Source organism: Dendropsophus ebraccatus, chromosome 1 (assembly GCF_027789765.1).
Source record: "Dendropsophus ebraccatus isolate aDenEbr1 chromosome 1, aDenEbr1.pat, whole genome shotgun sequence".
NCBI lineage: Eukaryota > Metazoa > Chordata > Amphibia > Anura > Hylidae > Dendropsophus > Dendropsophus ebraccatus.
Window position 1 is genome coordinate 208,085,104 of NC_091454.1, and position 18,901 is coordinate 208,104,004.

Below are 18,901 nucleotides of genomic sequence, written 5' to 3' on the forward strand. Positions count from 1 at the left end.
TGGTATAAAGAGGTTGGGCACTGGCCAAGGTGCAAAATGAGCCCTTAGGCCCACAAGACTGTACTATGGAGGGTACAATGCCGCTTGCTTCTCCTCCGGCAATATCCAGGATTACATTGCAGCACTGGGAATATCTGGTTCCTGTTCCGTCCACCTGTAGCTGTGGGATATTATGTTTAATGGAACCACAATCTGATCCATTCTATTCACCCTCCCTTAAGTCACAAACAGAACCACAATAACATTCTAACCACGCACGCTCCGAACAAAAGCCTCTTTTCATGCCGGGTGCTGTCCTACCGGGGTAAATGGGACAGTTTTTGGGTTATTGTGCATTCCCAGGACTTCTCCTATTCCCTTACACCGACCTGGAGGGAGTCCGCTCACCTTTACACTTTGTTCATAGTAAAATGCCCATAAAGAACTGTTAAAATGCAGTGACTACTGCTAGATTGTTCAGATATTAGGAAGAGCCCGGCACTCACCAAGTAGATTATGCTTCTTTATTGTAGTGTAGCAAACATATGGTACAAGGACGCGTTTCGGCCAAGCATGGCCTTCATCAGCTTACATTGATGAAGGCCATGCTTGGCCGAAACGCGTCCTTGTACCATATGTTTGCTACACTACAATAAAGAAGCATAATCTACTTGGTGAGTGCCGGGCTCTTCCTAATATCTGAACATTTTTCTCACCTCGAGCACCACCGCCACGGAAGTGCCGTCTTCTACATATTTCTACTGCTAGATTGTGGCGGTGCCCAAAACCAGGGCCGTATCTCTTATGAAACAAGATGAGTATCTCGCCTCAGGCAGCAGATTGCTACAATGAGGTATGGTATCTTGCAGTGGCCATATCTTCCACTATATACCAGGTGACCTACAAATGACAGCTGCACATAGATGTAAAATGCAAGGTAGTCAGGACTGGGAATGCAGTATATAAGTATACAGTTTACTTTGCTGGTACTATTATATACTGCAGATTTTCTGCATGTAAACCCTGATTTTTAATGGGGCAGGGGCTAGAATAGGCCCTGCCCATAACCAAACAAAGATGGGGACACATGGTGGACAAAATTAAACACCTCTCTCTTGATGAAAAATATGGTACATCAGACCCAAAGACGTATGTATTAGGCAAAGGTTAAAGGGAATGTTCAGCCAAAAAAAAATCTTTCAAATCAACTGGTCCCAGCAAGTGCCAGAGATTTGTAATTTACTTATATTAAAAAATCTCCAGTCTCCCAGTACTTAGCTGCTGTATGTCCTGCAGGAAGCGGTGTATTCTTTCTAGCCTGACACAGTGCTCTCTGCTGCCACCTCTGTCCATGTCAGGAAAACCTCTCCTGCTCTCAGGACTGGAGAGAATACAACACTTCCTGCACGACATACAACAGCTGATAAGTACTGGAAGATTTTTTTTAATAGATTTACATTAAACATGTCTGGAAGCAGTTGATTTGAAATAATTTTTTTGGGGGGGAGTGAACAATCCCTTTAAGCTTTATTTTGCCTCAGATCTTCCTCTATTTTTGCAGTCACGCAGCCATTGATCCAGACTTCAGGTGGACGAGATAGCATTTTATTACTGTGCAGTCAGGTGACGCGCTCGGTATGTGCAAACCTTTTGGAAGCTGTGGCTCGTCTGACACAGAGGAGCAAATCCTAGCAGGAGGCAGATGTGAGAGGGGGACAGATTGTCAAAGGGTACAGCGGGCAGAGTCAAGAATATGGAGGGTACTGATATGAAAGGCAGTTCTGCAAAGCTTCATGTTCTGGCCAGCTTGGTTCCTGCCCGTGGGTTGGTGTGAGGTTCTGGCTATGGGTCTATGGGTTCCTCTCTACGTTCATGGTCATCTATGCTGGTCCTGATTTCCGTTCTGTCCGTGGCGGAGATGGCTGAGTGTTTGCATCCTTGGCTTTTGTTCCAGTTCTGTCTTTGGTCCAGGAAGTCACGGCGCCGGGGTGCGTCTCCATCTTCAGAACAATCACAATGTAATAACTTGTTTTGGTCGTGTGTCCCTTTATCAGCCCATGGCCTAGTTATCCTTGGCTTGACTATGGTCTGTAGCTCTGCTCTGTCCAGCTCTCTGCTTCTGCCTGTGGCCCTGGTAAACCCAGGGATGACGTGTGGGGAGCTCCGGACTCTGGTTCTGAACCGGCTCCGGATGCTGGCGTTCTTACAGTAACATTACAGAACTGAGTGTTTCTCTACAGGGCAAGTTAAATCCCGAGCAGCAGGTTCATCGAGAAACCACAGAAGTTTACCGTGGACTGGGGAGACCCGAGCAGCCGGCAATGGATCCGTCTCCTCCTGCAGGATACGCTGGTAGATGCGGAAGACAAAAGAATATAATAAGAGTAAGTCGTGTCAGGTATTTATTGTTATGGTGGCTGTTATTTGTCAATAAAGTTTTCAAACTTACTTTCAAAACGGTAGCTTTGCCTTCTCCTGTGGCCACAAAGACGACTGTTTTAGCTGCATTGATCACTGGGAGTGTGAGGGTGACCCTCTCTGGAGGCGGCTTCGGGGAGTCACTAATAGGAGCAACAATCTTGTCTGTAACCTAGTATATAAAAAACAAAAAAAAAAAGAAAAAAAGTGAAGCCCCGCCCAGGTGGCAAAAACTACCAAGTACAAAAAGCATTTTTCACTGCACCAAGCACCAAGAAATCTATTATGAAGTAAGGTATTAAAACTGCAGAATTTAGGCTTTACAGCTGTGTAGAGAAGTCCTCATCAGTAGTGGATTATAATAGGGGCGTTTCGGGCGGCAGCCGGGGCCCTGAGCTCCTGGGGGGCCCATGACCACCCAAAAAGACTTATACTTTCAGTGGTGTACTGTCTCCTGGCTACACTTCCGCCATGATTTGCAAAAAATCACAGTTTTTTTTATGGCAATTTTGCACAAATCAGGACATCATGACATTATCTATCCTATACTATGAACGCCAGGCTAGTGTTGCCATAGTTACAGTGGGGTGGGGGGGGCCCAGGCTTGGTGAACAGCCCGGGGCCTATGGTAAAGTTAATCCGCCCCTGCTCCTCAAGTGACAGTATCACTTGAAAAAATAATAATAATAATAATGGAGCCTAGACTATACATTTTATCTTCATACTTGGGACCCCCTCCTCCTCTCCTCAGAAACTGCAGCTGCATCCTCCTGCTCCTCCCCTCAGAAACTGCAGCTGCATCTCCCTCCTCAGAAATGGCAGCTGCATCTCCCCCCCCCTCAGAAACTGCAGCTGCATCCCCCTCCTCCCCACAGAAACTGCAGCTGCAAACCCTCCGCCCTTCAGAAACTGCAGCTGCATCCCCCTCTTCTCAGAAACGGCAGCTGCATCCCCCTCCTCAGAAACGACAGCTGCATCCCCCTCCTCAGAAACGGCAGCTGCATCCCCCTCCTCAGAAACGGCAGCTGCATCCCCCTCCTCAGAAACGGCAGCTGCATCCCCCTCCTCAGAAACGGCAGCTGCATACTCCTTCCTCAAAAACTGCAGCTGCATCCCCCTTCTTCAAAAACTACAGCTGCATCCCCCTTCCTCAAAAACTGTAGCTGCATCCCCCTCCTCCCCTTAGAAATCACAGGTTCAGACCCTCCTTTCCTCAGAAACTGAAAGTACAAAGCTCACTCCCTTAAGAAACTGTAGCTGCACCCCTCTCTTTAGAAACTGCAGGTGCAAATCCTCCCCCACAGAAACTGCAGGTGCAAACCCTCCTCCCCTCAGAAACTGCAGCTGCAAACCCTCCCTTCCTCATAAACTGCAGCTACAGCCTCTTCCTCATACAGCAGCTTCACCTCCCTACTCAGAAACTGCAGCTGCACCCCTTCATCAGAAACTGCAGCTGCATCCCCCTCCTCAGAAACTGCAGCTGCATCCCCCTCCTCAGAAACTGCAGCTGCACCCCCCACCTCAGAAACTGCAGCTGCACCCCCCACACCTCTCAGACACTGAAGCTGCGTCCCACACCTCAAGACAGCTGCATGCCGGCACACAGGCGGGGAAAGAAGAACAGGGAGGAAGATAATGCTATGCCAATATATTACAACTTCTTATATATTTGATGCATGAAAAAAGTCATTTCCAATTGCAGTATGAGACTCGGAAAATGTCTGTCATGCAAATGAGACATCATAAAAAAGTGGTTTATGTTTTCTCTGCTTCCATTAAGGGGCGAACATTGTGCCAGCCAGCTCTTGGCATAAGCGTCTTTGCAGATAATAGTAATGGGCACTAATGGACCTAAACCGAGCATGAAGGATGAGCTACATTTATACAAAACAAAGCTGCTGGGGTCATGTCTACAGTGAGTAGTACATGAGGTCAGGCACTGCTGCCTACACAGGGGGTGACATGATAGGTCTTCTCCTGTAACCTGTGAGTGAAGCCATTTACCTCTAGCAGAGGATGTCCTGGGAAGAGCGAAGCCGTGTGGCCATCTGGGCCGATTCCTAAGATCAGCACGTTAAAGTTCGGTAGGTCGTTCCCAGGGAAGATCTAAGGAGAATGAACAAGATTACCGATGAACAATCGCAGCTGCAGGGAAAACGAAAAGTGAATATGAGAACACTTGTAAAAATACAGCTTTACAAATCCTACAAGTATAACGTATGGCCTCACTCAGGTCAGACTGGCGCATGGCCTCACTCAGGTCAGACTGGCGCATGGCCTCACTCAGGTCAGACTGGCGCATGGCCTCACTCAGGTCAGACTGGCGCATGGCCTCACTCAGGTCAGACTGGCGCATGGCCTCAGTCAGGTCAGCGGATTACAAGATGTCCCAATGAAGCAGAGACGACAGGCCCATCAGTAGGGATCACCTATATTTCTCCTATATTCTCTCTTACGGGTCTGAGCTATTAGCCTGTGGATAGCTCATCAGTAAATTTTCTCCCAGAAGACCCCTTTATAACTATGTAAGTAGTTACAGCTCCCGTTAAAGGGCCTCTCTGATTTGTTAGACGGCTCCCTTAATAATACGCTGATCACAAATCCCCCTTCCCTCCTGCTTGAATCCCCGGCAGTTAGAGAAACCTGGCAATAAGTGATCAATCTTTCTGCAGCACCCCAACAGGGGAAACTAGGTATTACACAAAGGCTATTAAATTCAATAGGTCATCTGTGTAGTAGTAGTACAGGACAGGTCAGGTCCTCCAGAAGGAGAGATGCTAGTTGTATCCTGTTCCCTCTCTGGCTTGTTCTCACTTCTGACAAGTTATGCGACATGTTAAAAATGACTGATCACAGCGGGTCTCTTTCCTGATCACTGTGATGCCAAGATACAACCAGGCAGCTTAATATCAGACCCTTTTACTTCATGGACTGTAATGAGACAGAAGATTTGTAACTGATTGAGAGCCAAGGAGAGAAGCACGCTGTAGCGCACTTCCCCTGGCTGTATCCTGGGATTGCAGCAGGTCTCAAGAGTGAGACCTGGTGCAATCAGTAACTTCTGACAGGTCTGTTTGCATGTCCTTCAAATGAGAGTTATGCTTTACATTGGATATGTGTCAGCCAAACCACATGATCGAGGCAGGAACAACTGACCTCCCTATATATATGTATGTGTGTGTGTGTGTGTGTGTGTGTGTGTGTGTGTGTGTGTGTGTGTGTGTGTGGCCTAATAAACAATGAATTTGGGGGGAAATTTTCCTCGATTTTTATGATCAGTGAGACACCCAGCAGTTGGACCCCCATTGATTAGCCCGTTATACTTGATTCCTGGGAATAGGGGATAACTTTTTTGGGTTGGGAATACGCTTTAAAGTGAATGCGTCACCAGTAAATGACTTTTTTTTTAAATAATGTTTTTGTTAAACATATGTTTTAAAATAATTTTTAGTGATTTTTTTTTTTCCTAATTTCCCCTTTTTCTATCTATATTATAAAATAATCCTGAATTCTTGCAGTTTTCATTCTCACCACTGGGGCTAAAACTAAGCTGAGACTTCCTGTTGTGTCTGTGGTGATAAGAGGAGGCTGCTGTAAAGTGATCTGTACAGATTTGCAGCGTCATGTGACACCATTAGATAGAGGAGACAATAGCAGCTCGCTGTGGAATGACCTATGAATATGCCCAGTGCTCAGTAATCTTAAGGGGACAGAGTCTGTCTATTGTCATCTATGTCCATGAGGCTTGCTGTAAAGCATGTCACTAAATGCTGTAAAAAAAAAAAAAAAAGAAAAAAAGAAGAAGCTCAGGCAAGATGGCAGCCCCCATAACAATGTACAAAAAGTGAAATAAAAAAATAACAGCTAGAAAATAGAAACAGATTAGAGTAAAAACACTTTTTAGTATCTGACTCAAATGACTTAATCTAGAGAGAGATTACAAATTAAAGTCAATAAGTAATACGGCTGGATTATATATGACCTGTACAGTTACTGAAAGTCATCACCTCTCTCAGCTTCTTCTCATAGTCCGCGGCCGCGTCTTCCACGTTCAGCGATGGATCAATGACGATAAACTGAGATTCCGACAGGAGGCCCAGAGGAACGAGCTGACGCTGTAACAAGAAGCAGAGGAATGTGGGTAAGAAATGTGCAAAGAATCACCCCAGGAGCATCCAACCAACCACCGTCTCCATGTTCTAGCAGCCGCGGAGATGTGGTGGCTCCATCCTCCCCCCACTGTGGTTGTAACACAAGATGTACACCAGGACCAGGGTAACCATAAGAGAGGGCTGGTGGCCTCAGGAGCCTTTAGACAGTGGTGCTGAGGTTACAGTCTAGGAAACTGCACTTTTCCGCCCCCGCCTGACACTTTAAGCCTTTGATGTGGCTCAGACCACATCACAATACACTCTTGATCCCTGAGATTTGGGAGAAATGGATGTGTATGGCAAAAAGAGCCTGTTCTGTGGTTATATATAAACGCTGCACGTTACATATAACACCTCGGCTCAGGGGAGACCTTAAAGGGGTACTCCAGCCAAAATCTTTTTCTTTCAAATTAATTGATTTCAGAACGTTATATAGATTTGTAATTTTCTTATATTTAAATATCTCAAGTCTTTCAGTACTTATCAGCTGCTGTATGTCCTACAGGAAATGTGGTTTCCTTTTCAGTGTGACACAGTGCTCTCTGCTGCTACCTCTGTCCGGGACAGGAACTGTCCAGAGTAGCAGCAAATCCCCATAAAAACCTCTCCTGCTTTGGACAGTCCCTGTCTCGAACAGGAGCACTGTGTCAGACTGGAAAGAATACACCACTTCCTGCAGGACATACAGTGGCGGATAAGTACTGGAAGACTTGAGATTTTTTAATAAAAGTAAATTACAAATCTTTATAAAACTTTCTGAAACCAGTTGATTTGAAATGAAAGATTTTAGTCAGAGTACCCCTTTAAATCTACAGGCCCCCAATGTGAACTCTTAGGGGGAGATTTATCAAACATGGTGTAAAGTGAAACTGGCTCAGTTGCCCCTAGCAACCAATCAGATTCCACCTTTCATTTTCCAAAGAGTCTGTGAGGAATGAAAGGTGGCATCTGATTGGTTGCTAGGGGCAACTGAGCCAGTTTTACTTTACACCATGTTTGATAAATCTCCCCCTTAGTCTTACTATGTAGCTTATTCTGTACTTCTCTGGCCCAACTGCTGCAGAACATCTTAAAGTGTTACTGTTATGTTATAACTTTTAATATGACATCAGACATGTCTAAAGTCACTGATCGCAGCAGGTCTCACTCCTGAAACCTGCTGTTATCTGCAGATAAAGCCAAAGGGAGTGTACAGCAGTGTGCTCCACTCCGCAGCCAGCACAGTATCTGTCTGAAATGAAGTCGGATTTGAGTGGCAGCTGGGGAGGTGTGCGTGCTGCCATGTACTTCTTCCCGACTGTAGCTTGGGACCACAGCCGGAGTGAGACCCAGTAACCTGTGATCTGATGACATTACAAATGACAGACCTCATAGGAGAAACAACAAAGTCCATGGCGCCTTTAAAGTGACTGTACCACCAGGCCCAGGCTGAAGCACTGGAGACGGGCCGACCCACCCTTAGTGGGGGGAAACCCCAGCCTCTCGATGACGTGACTCCATTAGAATCAATGGAACCCTATCATAGAGGGGCGGGGGTTTCCTCCCACTAAGGGTGGGTCGGCCCGCCTCCAGTGCTTCAGCCTGGGCCTGGTGGTACAGTCACTTTAAGTTTCTTTCACAGTATACTACTATGGAGAGCACTTTAACAGGATGACGCTGTTATGCAACAGGTCAGGGCTCGGCTGGTAATAGAGATGTCCATGAGACGTGCACATCGCTTGTCTCTTATGTAACTTCCCGAATTACACCACAACGTATCCTTGTTTGTGACCGTATGAAGACATTGTCAAAATTGCTGGAGGATGAAATTTAAAAGGAGAAGCGCTCATTAATAAGGAAAACTGTTGACTGTAGATAAATGTATGTATAAATTGACAACTGGGTGTTACCAACTGAGGGCGTGTACTTTTAAAGTCTAATATTGTCCAATCAGTGCGGAAACTGTTACTGTATAGGACACATTCTACAGAAAGGTAACACCCATTTGTCAGTTTATTGACACATTTCAAGGAGGAATAGCCAAAGAACTGTACAACACAGAGATCTAACAAAATGGGCTTCTGAATGGTTTCTTTGAGACTATGACTAGGAACACAGAGAAATAAGGGAACCCCCCCCCCAACAAACCATAAGACTGGTGCATCTAACCACCCATCTATGTATTACCATGGGGGTCATCACTCTTTAATCGAACCTGTCATTTCAAGGGACACTTACGTCCTAGCCATTTAGAGCACATACTCCTCTCTGCTAGGCTCCACACTGGGCTGGGTGATAATTAACCCACTGCAAGAAAGGGTTACACTCTGCACTCTGCTAAGGTGGAAGGGGACATCACATCAGACCACATTATACATGCACTGGTATTTGCACATAGTACAGATGCCCTGAGTATTATGGCCATTAAAAGATGAGAAGGAAGCCTTGATTTACCTTTGAGGAACAGTGTGGATCATCAGAAACAATGAGCTTCCAGGTACACAGCCCAGGTCTCTCCCACATATAGCACATGCTATGCCCAGCCCTCACTGTCCTAATTTTGCTGTTATTAGAGACAGATTCCCCCTAACAACAGGGAGTGAACAGCAGACTGCAGAGAAGGGAGACACCTAGTGGCCAAGCCATTTAAGGTGAATTTCTTTAACTGGCCCATTTTTCTGAAGGGTGCTTAGACAAATCCATATAGCTGAAGCCACGTGACTAAAAATTTCTGCTGCTTGACTATATCCATATGATTCTCTATATAAACAAATGTCTTTGTAAAGCCGGTCACACCCTTGAGACAGGCGAGCGTACATGCATATACTGACACAGTGTGAGGTTACGGTCAGAATTACACCGACAACCGCAATGTGCTGCACTTTAGTGTCCATATTACATCAGCAAGCTCCGTCCTGACCATATGACCCAAACTAGCGGATATACTGATGATACTGTGAGTTTGGCTCACTTACCCCACTAGGCCTTGTGGCCAGCTACATTGCCGATCCCATCAGACGTCCGAATTAGCCCTCACCTCTACATTTCTATGGTGACTAATTCTAGGACCCACCTTGTACTCGCCGTACGTGCTCTCAGGGTCAGAGAACGGGACCAGCCTCTCGTCACACATAGCCACTTTCCATCCCTCTGTATCCAGACCCGCCGTCTTAGGTAATTCTCGGCTCAGGAGCTGCACCAGGCTGCCGCCAGACAATCCGATCTTGAAGTTATCGACACCCTTGGATTCATGAACCAGGAGCTGCGAAAGGGACAGGGCAAGCTCTGCCGGCGAGGGGAACACACGGATCTGACGATTGGAGGACATCACAAATCTGGGAAGAATAAAAAGGTACATAGAGGTCATAGAAACAGTCAGTATATATATCCCACTAGGTCTCTAGATGAGAGTCCTTTTACTCTGGGACACCGTTGTCAACAATTGCCCTTCAGCCGATGCAAAACTACAATTCCCATCATACCTGGACAGCCTTTGGCATGATTGGAATTGTAGTTTTGCAACAGCCAGAGGGCCAGAAGTTTGACACCCCTAATCTTTCTGTGTAAATGGACCCTAAGAATCCCAAGAGGTCACAGATCAGCTGTAATCTGCGGTGTTTAATTTCCCTGCAGCACCTCCGCAGGTTAAATGGAGTATTACACAATTCTGAATTGGCCAGCCACTTACATACAAAAATAATACAAGGTATAATTGTCTTCATGGCCATTTATGTGTATTGGGTGAAAACATTTTTAATTCTTTAGCCTATATGCCCCAAAAGACTGTAAAAGCATTATCCTATAATTGTGAGTTAATTGCTAGTAGTCCACGTTATAGCATATCTCAATCCGGAGGACCCCACATGTCCGTACATTACACGGACAAACCTTTGATTTAAATTCAGAATTGTGTAATGCCCCATTTCCCCTGCGGAGGTGCTACAGGGAATTTAAACACCACAGATTGCAGCTGATCCCAAAGTGGTGGGACATCCTGTTAACCGCTTATTGTCAGGAAATCATTCTAACAGATAAGAGGAGTGCCCCTTTACTGTCTCTTCCCATGTTCTAAGTCTATTAGTAACAGATGAACACACCGGCGAGATACAAAGCAGAATGGCTGTGTTTATCCAGTACATTACAGCGCTGCTGGATTCCTTTCCATACGGTGCACACACATTGTCCTAATCTACTCCGACCTCGAAATCCCAAAGAAAACTCTGACACAGTGCAGATGTGTTACCGCTGCTAACCCCGGGAGCCCTAACATTGTGTATTTATTATAGCCGTCCTATTGATGGATGACTATATTAATATTATGGAGGACCCCGGGTATTTACACAGGTTTAACCCTTCTCCTACTCAGGTCACATGACTATTGCTATATGACTGGAGACAGGGGCTTCTCAGCCGGAAATCACCGGAAATCTAAGAGGGGAGGTCCACAGATGTTTATATTAGAGGGGAGGTCCGCAGATGTTCACACTTGGTTATTGTTTTCTGTCATATACATCAGATAGACTTCCTGTATATCGCTGTATAGGCATTGTCCGACACCATGGATTGGATAACTTGCCAAAAAGTCTCCAGTTTTTAAAATTGTGTGAACACAGCCTTAGAATCACACGTTGCGCGCATGGACCACGTGCTATGGGCCGGACGTCAGAACTCCTACTATCATTCATTATAAAGTTGTGAGCTCCAAGATAGTTAAATCTTTGTGCTTGTGTACTGACACGCGACGTCAGTCCATGTGAAGGCTGATACATTGTAACAGACCCTCAGCTCTGTAAGCGGGATGAGTTTCAATGACAGCAAGCAGAGCAATTGAAATGAGTTGTAAAATAAAGTAAACTCTAGGACGGTCCAGCTGTACTCACTGGGAATACATCCAGTTACATGCAGACTAAACCATCCCCCCCCCCCCAGTCAGGAATATACTTTCCCATGAGGCTCAGGGTAGATGTCGTAGCGGCTTTTGTGGTGAAGAGGAATTTACAGCACAGTTTTTCCAGCCGGCGTTTACTGCGGCGGGGGATAAATCCACAATCGTTTCCATACATATAAGGACGTACACTGGGCCCTACATATAGGAAACTGTATTGTAATTCCCAGTATAGCTTACAATATGAACAGTGAAATGCTATTCTCACTGGGACATTCTTGATATAGCGCCCCCCTGTGGCCTCATGTGAGAGTACGTGCAGGCTTCCCATCATTACAGGCGGAGATCTCTATATACAAGGCACATGCTGAGACAGTCTATGGGTGCAAGGCGTTAAAGGAGATGTCTAGGGCTATATCCATCGGGCTTGCATCAGGGGACAGGACTGTGGGGGTAATCTCTCCATAGCTGTAACCCCTCTCTCCCCGGACAGAGAGTGCTGCATGTATGTGCCCACATCTGCCCTGCTCATTCCTTCATGCTCCCTGCAGTCTCTGTCAGTCCTTGTGTTTCCCATCCTCTCCATTACTGCACAGTAACTTATAATATCACATAATCTGCTGTTTCTGAATGTTTGTTTCATCTGTTTTACATGTTATTCAGAATAATAAATCATTATTTTGGGGTGTGGAACCAATTGTCTGCATTTCTATGATTTCTTATGGGAAAATTTGCTTTGGTTTAAGAGTGGATTTGAATTCCAAGTACGGTCCCGGAACGAATTATGCTCCTAATCCAAGGCACCACTGTACTACGTTCCGATTCCTTACCTATTTGCTTTGAGGAAATTAGAGTGTTCTTCTTTATACTCAGAGGCCGTAAAACCTGTACAGACCAAACTGTGGCCATGTCTTACATCTCTACAAAGAACGCAAATTCAAATGGTGCCATCAATATAGCTGCACTTCCAAATATGGCCACTATAACAGTGTCAGTCCCAGCTGATCCCTATGACAGCACCAGTCCCACTGGGCCCCCCATAACAGCACCAGACCAACTGGGCCCCCCATAACAGCACCAGTCCCACTGGGCCCCCCATAACAGCACCAGTCCCACTGGGCCCCCCATAACAGCACCAGTCCCACTGGGCCCCCCATAACAGCACCAGACCAACTGGGCCCCCCATAACAGCACCAGTCCAACTGGGCCCCCCATAACAGCACCAGTCCCACTGGGCCCCCCATAACAGCACCAGTCCCACTGGGCCCCCCATAACAGCACCAGTCCCACTGGGCCCCCCATAACAGCACCAGTCCCACTGGGCCCCCCATAACAGCACCAGACCAACTGGGCCCCCCATAACAGCACCAGACCAACTGGGCCCCCCATAACAGCACCAGACCCACTGGGCCCCCCATAACAGCACCAGTCCCACTGGGCCCCCCATAACAGCACCAGTCCCACTGGGCCCCCCATAACAGCACCAGTCCCACTGGGCCCCCAATAACAGCACCAAACCCACTGGGCCCCCCATAACAGCGCCAGTCCCACTGGGCCCCCCATAGAAGCGCCAGTCCCACTGGGCCCCCCATAGAAGCGCCAGTCCCACTGGGCCCCCCCATAGAAGCGCCAGTCCCACTGGGCCCCCCCATAGAAGCGCCAGTCCCACTGGGCCCCCCATAGAAGCGCCAGTCCCACTGGGCCCCCCATAGAAGCGCCAGTCCCACTGGGCCCCCCATAGAAGCGCCAGTCCCACTGGGCCCCCCATAGAAGCGCCAGTCCCACTGGGCCCCCCATAGAAGCGCCAGTCCCACTGGGCCCCCCATAACAACACTAGCCCCTCTGCCCTCCCCTCCATAACACCACGAGCCCCTCTGGCCGCCCCCCATAACATCACAAGCCCCTCTGGGTTCTCCGTGCAAGTCCCAATGGGCCCCCACCCATAACAGCACAAGTCTCAAAAGTTGCCCCTATAGCAGTGCCAGATACACAAAGTTCCCCATAACAGCACCATTCCCACTGGGTCCCCCAATAACACTGCCAACCACATTTCCCATATTATCGGCAGTCCCACCCTACAACAGCGCCAGACATATTTTGTTCCCCCATAACAGTGCCAATTCCACTGGTTCTGCAATATCAGAACCAACCACACTAGGTCCCCAAAACAGTACCAACCCCACTGGGTCTTCCATAACAGTGTCAGTCCTAATGTGTGCCCCATAATAACCCCTGCCACACCAAGTCTCCCATAACAGTACCATTCCAATGTAGTCCCTTACAACAGCATCATCCCCTTGGGCCCACAACAACAGTGCAAATCCTGCTGGGTCCCCTATAATAGTACCAGCTCAACTGGTCCCCACATAACAGCTGCAGCTGACCCAGCACACAAGTTCCAGCTAAATATTCCATCTTCTTTGTCATATATATATATATACACACACACACATTCAATGCAAGGAGACAGAGCGGCACTGTTGTGTTATCCCCACAATGTTCTCCTCACATCTGCAGAACACACATAATACATCCGCCATTGTCTCTGCCAGGACCCAGACAAGAATGTATCCCAGTGGGTTTGGGTCACAGAACATGTCACAGCGGGCGCCGTGCAGGCCCCGGGTGGCGGACTCTCTACTACCAGAGACACAGCTGTCCTTATACAGGGTTACATAAGCCGATGGTCTCCAGGTAACTGTAATACTCTGCTCCGCCGGGAGACCATGAACAGGTTGTTATGGCTGACAGCATCCCCCACCCCGGAGAACGTATTCCTCGGGGCCGAGCTGTTTACGAGGAATGATAGAAGCAACAGATTCACTGCCAAACTAAAAAACACATCTATATCATAAAAATCAAAGTCTGTCTGTCTGTCTGTCTGTCTGTCCTCTATAGACTTCCAAACGCCTGAACCGTTTGACCCCAAATTTGGCACACCGATACATTGGGTGCCCGGGAAGGTTATTGCGAAGTTCCCGTCCCCGCCAGATGTACAGGAGGGGAGGGGGAGGGGAAAGAGAGGCACCTCATAGAGATGAATGGGAAAATCTCACTGCAAACACAGGTGATATAATTAGCTGCAGCAGACATGGCAGTTGGAGCCTTAGCAACCAATAGGATTACTGCTTTCATTGTCACAGGGAGCAATGGTTGCTAGGGAAGCTGCCTCACAACATCCACAGTAATAACGGGTAGACCCCCTACTCCATCTATACAGTACATGTATACAGGACCCCCTACTCCATCTATACAGTACATGTATATACAGGACCCCCTACTCCATCTATACAGTACATGTATACAGGACCCCCTACTCCATCTATACAGTACATGTATATACAGGACCCCCTACTCCATCTATACAGTACATGTATATACAGGACCCCCTACTCCATCTATACAGTACATGTATATACAGGACCCCCTACTCCATCTATACAGTACATGTATACAGTACCCCCTACTCCATCTATACAGTACATGTATATACAGGACCCCCTACTCCATCTATACAGTACATGTATATACAGGACCCCCTACTCCATCTATACAGTACATGTATATACAGGACCCCCTACTCCATCTATACAGTACATGTATATACAGGACCCCCTACTCCATCTATACAGTACATGTATATACAGGACCCCCTACTCCATCTATACAGTACATGTATATACAGGACCCCCTACTACATCTATACAGTACATGTATATACAGGACCCCTACTCCATCTATACAGTACATGTATATACAGGACCCCCTACTCCATCTATACAGTACATGTATATACAGGGCCCCCTACTCCAACTATACAGTACATGTATATACAGGGCCCCCTACTCCATCTATACAGTACATGTATATACAGGACCCCCTACTCCATCTATACAGTACATGTATATACAGGACCCCCTACTCCATCTATACAGTACATGTATATACAGGGCCCCCTACTCCATCTATACAGTACATGTATATACAGGACCCCCTACTCCATCTATACAGTACATGTATATACAGGACCCCCTACTCCATTCATACAGTACATGTATATACAGGGCACAACAGATATACCAAACTGTGACTGGGTAACACTGCTACACCAGACCTGACCAATACCGCCATACTGTGCTGGATAACACTGTCATACCAGACCTGACCAATACCGCCATACTGTGACTGGATAACACTGCCAGACCTGACCAATACCGCCATACTGTGACTGGATAACACCGCCACACCAGACCTGACCAATACCGCCATACTGTGACTGGATAACACCGCCACACCAGACCTGACCAATACCGCCATACTGTGACTGGATAACACTGTCATACCAGACCTGACCAATACCGCCATACTGTGACTGGATAACACTGTCATATAAGACCTGACCAATACCGCCATACTGTGACTGGATAACACTGCCATACCAGACCTGACCAATACCGCCATACTGTGACTGGATAACACTGCCATACCAGACCTGACCAATACCGCCATACTGTGCTGGATAACACTGTCATACCAGACCTGACCAATACCGCCATACTGTGACTGGATAACACTGCCATACCAGACCTGACCAATACCGGCAAACTGTGACTGGGTAACACCGCCACACCAGTCCTGACCAATACCACCATACTGTGACTGGATAACACCATTATATCAGACCTGACCGATACTGCCATACTGTGACTGGATAACACTGCTATACCAGACCTGACCAATACCGCCATACCGTGACTGGATAACACCGCCACACCAGACCTGACCAATACCGCCATACTGTGACTGGATAACACCCCCATACCAGACATGACCAATACCGACACTCTGTGACTGAATAACACTGCCATACGGGTAAATACAACCCTGCAGGTATACAGGACCCCAAAACTATACACTACAAGTGCACGGGACCTCCACAAAACTATATACTACAGGTATACAGGACCCCAAACTTTACACTACAGGTATACAGGACCCCAAACTTTACACTACAGGTATACAGGACCCCAAAACTATATACTACAGGTATACAGGACCTCCACCAACTATATACTTCAGGTATACAGGACCTCCACCAACTATATACTACAGGTATACAGGACCCCAAACTATACACTACAGGTATACAGGACCCCAAAACTATACACTACAGGTATACAGGAACTCCACCAACTATATACTACAGGTATATAGGACCCCAAACTATACACTACAGGTATACAGGACCTCAAAACCATACACTACAGGTATACAGGACCTACACCAACTCTATAATACAGGTATACAGCACCTTCACCAACTCTATACTACAAGTATACAGGACCCCAAATATACTATAGGTATACAGGAACTCCACCAGCTATATACTACAGGTATATCGGACCCCAAACTATACACTACAGGTATACAGGACCTCCACCAACTCTATACTATAGTTATACAGGACCCTCAAACTATTTACTACAGGTATACAAGACCTCCACCAATTATACACTACAGGTATCCAGGACCCTCAAACTATAAACTACAGGTATACAAGACCTCCACCAACTATACATTACAGGTATACAGCACCAACTATATACTACAGGTATACAGGACCCCCGAACTATACAGTATAGGTATACAGGACCTTCACCAACTGTACACTGCAGGTATACAGGACCTCCCTCAATTATACACTATAGGTATACAGCCCCCCCAACTATGCACTACAGATATGCGAGACCCCTAAAAACTATACATTGTGGGTATACAGAACCCCTCCAACTATGCACTACAGGTATACACTAATTCCACTGATTAACTCAGATGAAACAATACCTTTAGCTTGGCCTCCTGGGCACCTTAGAACAAATCTAATTAACACACTGACACTTTATACCCGGGCAGCGCCGGGTACATTTTCTAGTATATTATATATATATACACCCAGCCTATGTGGTGGTCAGCTGACAGTCATGACTCCCCAAAGAACGCCACAGAGACCCACACTACAGCTTATCCTCAATTTATCAAGAAACTACAACACCCAACAGGGTCTGACATGCCGCTGTGTCTGTCATAGCATGGTGGGGGTTGTAGTTCCCCAACAGCTGGAAGATTTATCCTGTCACATCTGCACTGACATGTCCTCACGCGCAGCAGAAGAACAACTATAAGTCCGGAGAGTTCACTTAAAGGGTTTATCCAGGATTACAAAACCAGATCTGCTTTCATCCAAAAACAGCGCCGCCCTAGTGCTCAGGTTGTGGGTGGTATTACAACTCAGCTCCATTCAATTCTTTGAACGCAGTCGCAGTACCACTCAGGACAAGAGTGGCGCTGTGCCTGGGAAAAATAGCTAAGTTTTTCTAAATGTTTATAATCCCTTTAAGGCTTGTGTAGGTATTCAGCCCTGCCCTGGATACACCCGGCCCTTCCCTTGGCACCACATGAGCCCGTCCTTGTATCAATAGAGGTAAGGACAAGCGTCTCCATACACAGAGCAGCAGGAAGCATCCTATTCCAACATGGAGGCGTTACCCATAGCAACCACAGCCCAGATCACCTTGTTTATAGTTGCCATGGGCAACTCCGTCCATGGTTGCTAGATAGATAAATAAACAGGTAGATAGGGGACTTATACACACAATATAAATACAATTATTATTTAAAAAAATAAAAAATACACACTGAAAGCACAAACCACACGTACAATAACACGTCCCGTGCCCATCGCTGTGCCCCCCGCCCTCCGTGACCACAGGTATACAGGTGATGCCCAGGTATACAGGGGCGGCCATGACTACTGTGCACGCTGGGTATAAGCTAGGTGCCAATCATACCAGTCACTGCGATGCCATGCTGGATTGTGGAGATAGAAGCCGCAGCGCCATGTGCAACAGGTCATTACCGTCACACAGGGCACATGCCATGATGGCAGCAGCTCTCATCACTAACCATGTGCCCCCACATCTGCACACAATAGGCTCCAGCTCCTGTGGCACTACAAGTCCCAGCAAGGCATGCTATCACTTGTATTAGTGCTCCACCTGTGCCATCATCCATGCAGCCTGAGGAGCTGAGGTTAGAACAATGCCCAGCACGGCAGCATCAGCAACAGCATGACCCACACCCACACACACACTGTCACAGGCATTCTGTCGCAGCATACATAATGTCGCAGCGGGGACCGCCGGCAGCATGCACAACCACCCTCCCACTGAAAGCAGAGCAATAATGGATACTGTACCGAGCGCACACTGAGCTGCACAATGACAAGAGTAAGAAAAAAAACAGAAGGGAACTGGCAGGTGAGAGGGCGGAAGTGACGTCACCCAGCCCTACCTGTGAAGCCTCAGTAAGGGCGGACATGACGCGAGGTGAAGCCAGAGTTCTCCTCACTCACCTGGTAATAGCTTTTAGCCTTGCTGGCCTCCACCGGAAGTAGCGTCAGGTGAGGGCGGAAGTACTTGTGTGTAAGTTG

At 47.1% G+C, this 18,901-nt stretch overlaps 1 protein-coding gene across 4 annotated transcripts in view; it reads right to left on the reverse strand.

Annotated features, from left to right (window-relative positions):
- Positions 1-1,568: 1,568 nt before the first annotated feature.
- PGLS (6-phosphogluconolactonase) overlaps positions 1,569-18,901 on the reverse strand; it is a 36,344-nt gene continuing 19,011 nt past the window's right edge. Inside the window, exons 1-6 of one of the 4 annotated variants that reach the window (XM_069946074.1) lie at positions 18,824-18,847; positions 9,601-9,862; positions 6,405-6,512; positions 4,402-4,503; positions 2,429-2,569; positions 1,569-2,328 (exon numbers count right to left, since the gene is read on the reverse strand). In XM_069946074.1, coding sequence (XP_069802175.1) covers positions 2,194-2,328; positions 2,429-2,569; positions 4,402-4,503; positions 6,405-6,512; positions 9,601-9,855 — 741 coding nt within the window. In that variant the 5' untranslated portion in view covers positions 9,856-9,862; positions 18,824-18,847 and the 3' untranslated portion in view covers positions 1,569-2,193. Of the gene's footprint in view, positions 2,329-2,428; positions 2,570-4,401; positions 4,504-6,404; positions 6,513-9,600; positions 9,863-14,440; positions 14,516-18,667; positions 18,749-18,823; positions 18,848-18,901 lie in introns of those variants that run through there. The other 3 variants (XM_069946066.1, XM_069946055.1, XM_069946059.1) reach the window with 3 other exon arrangements.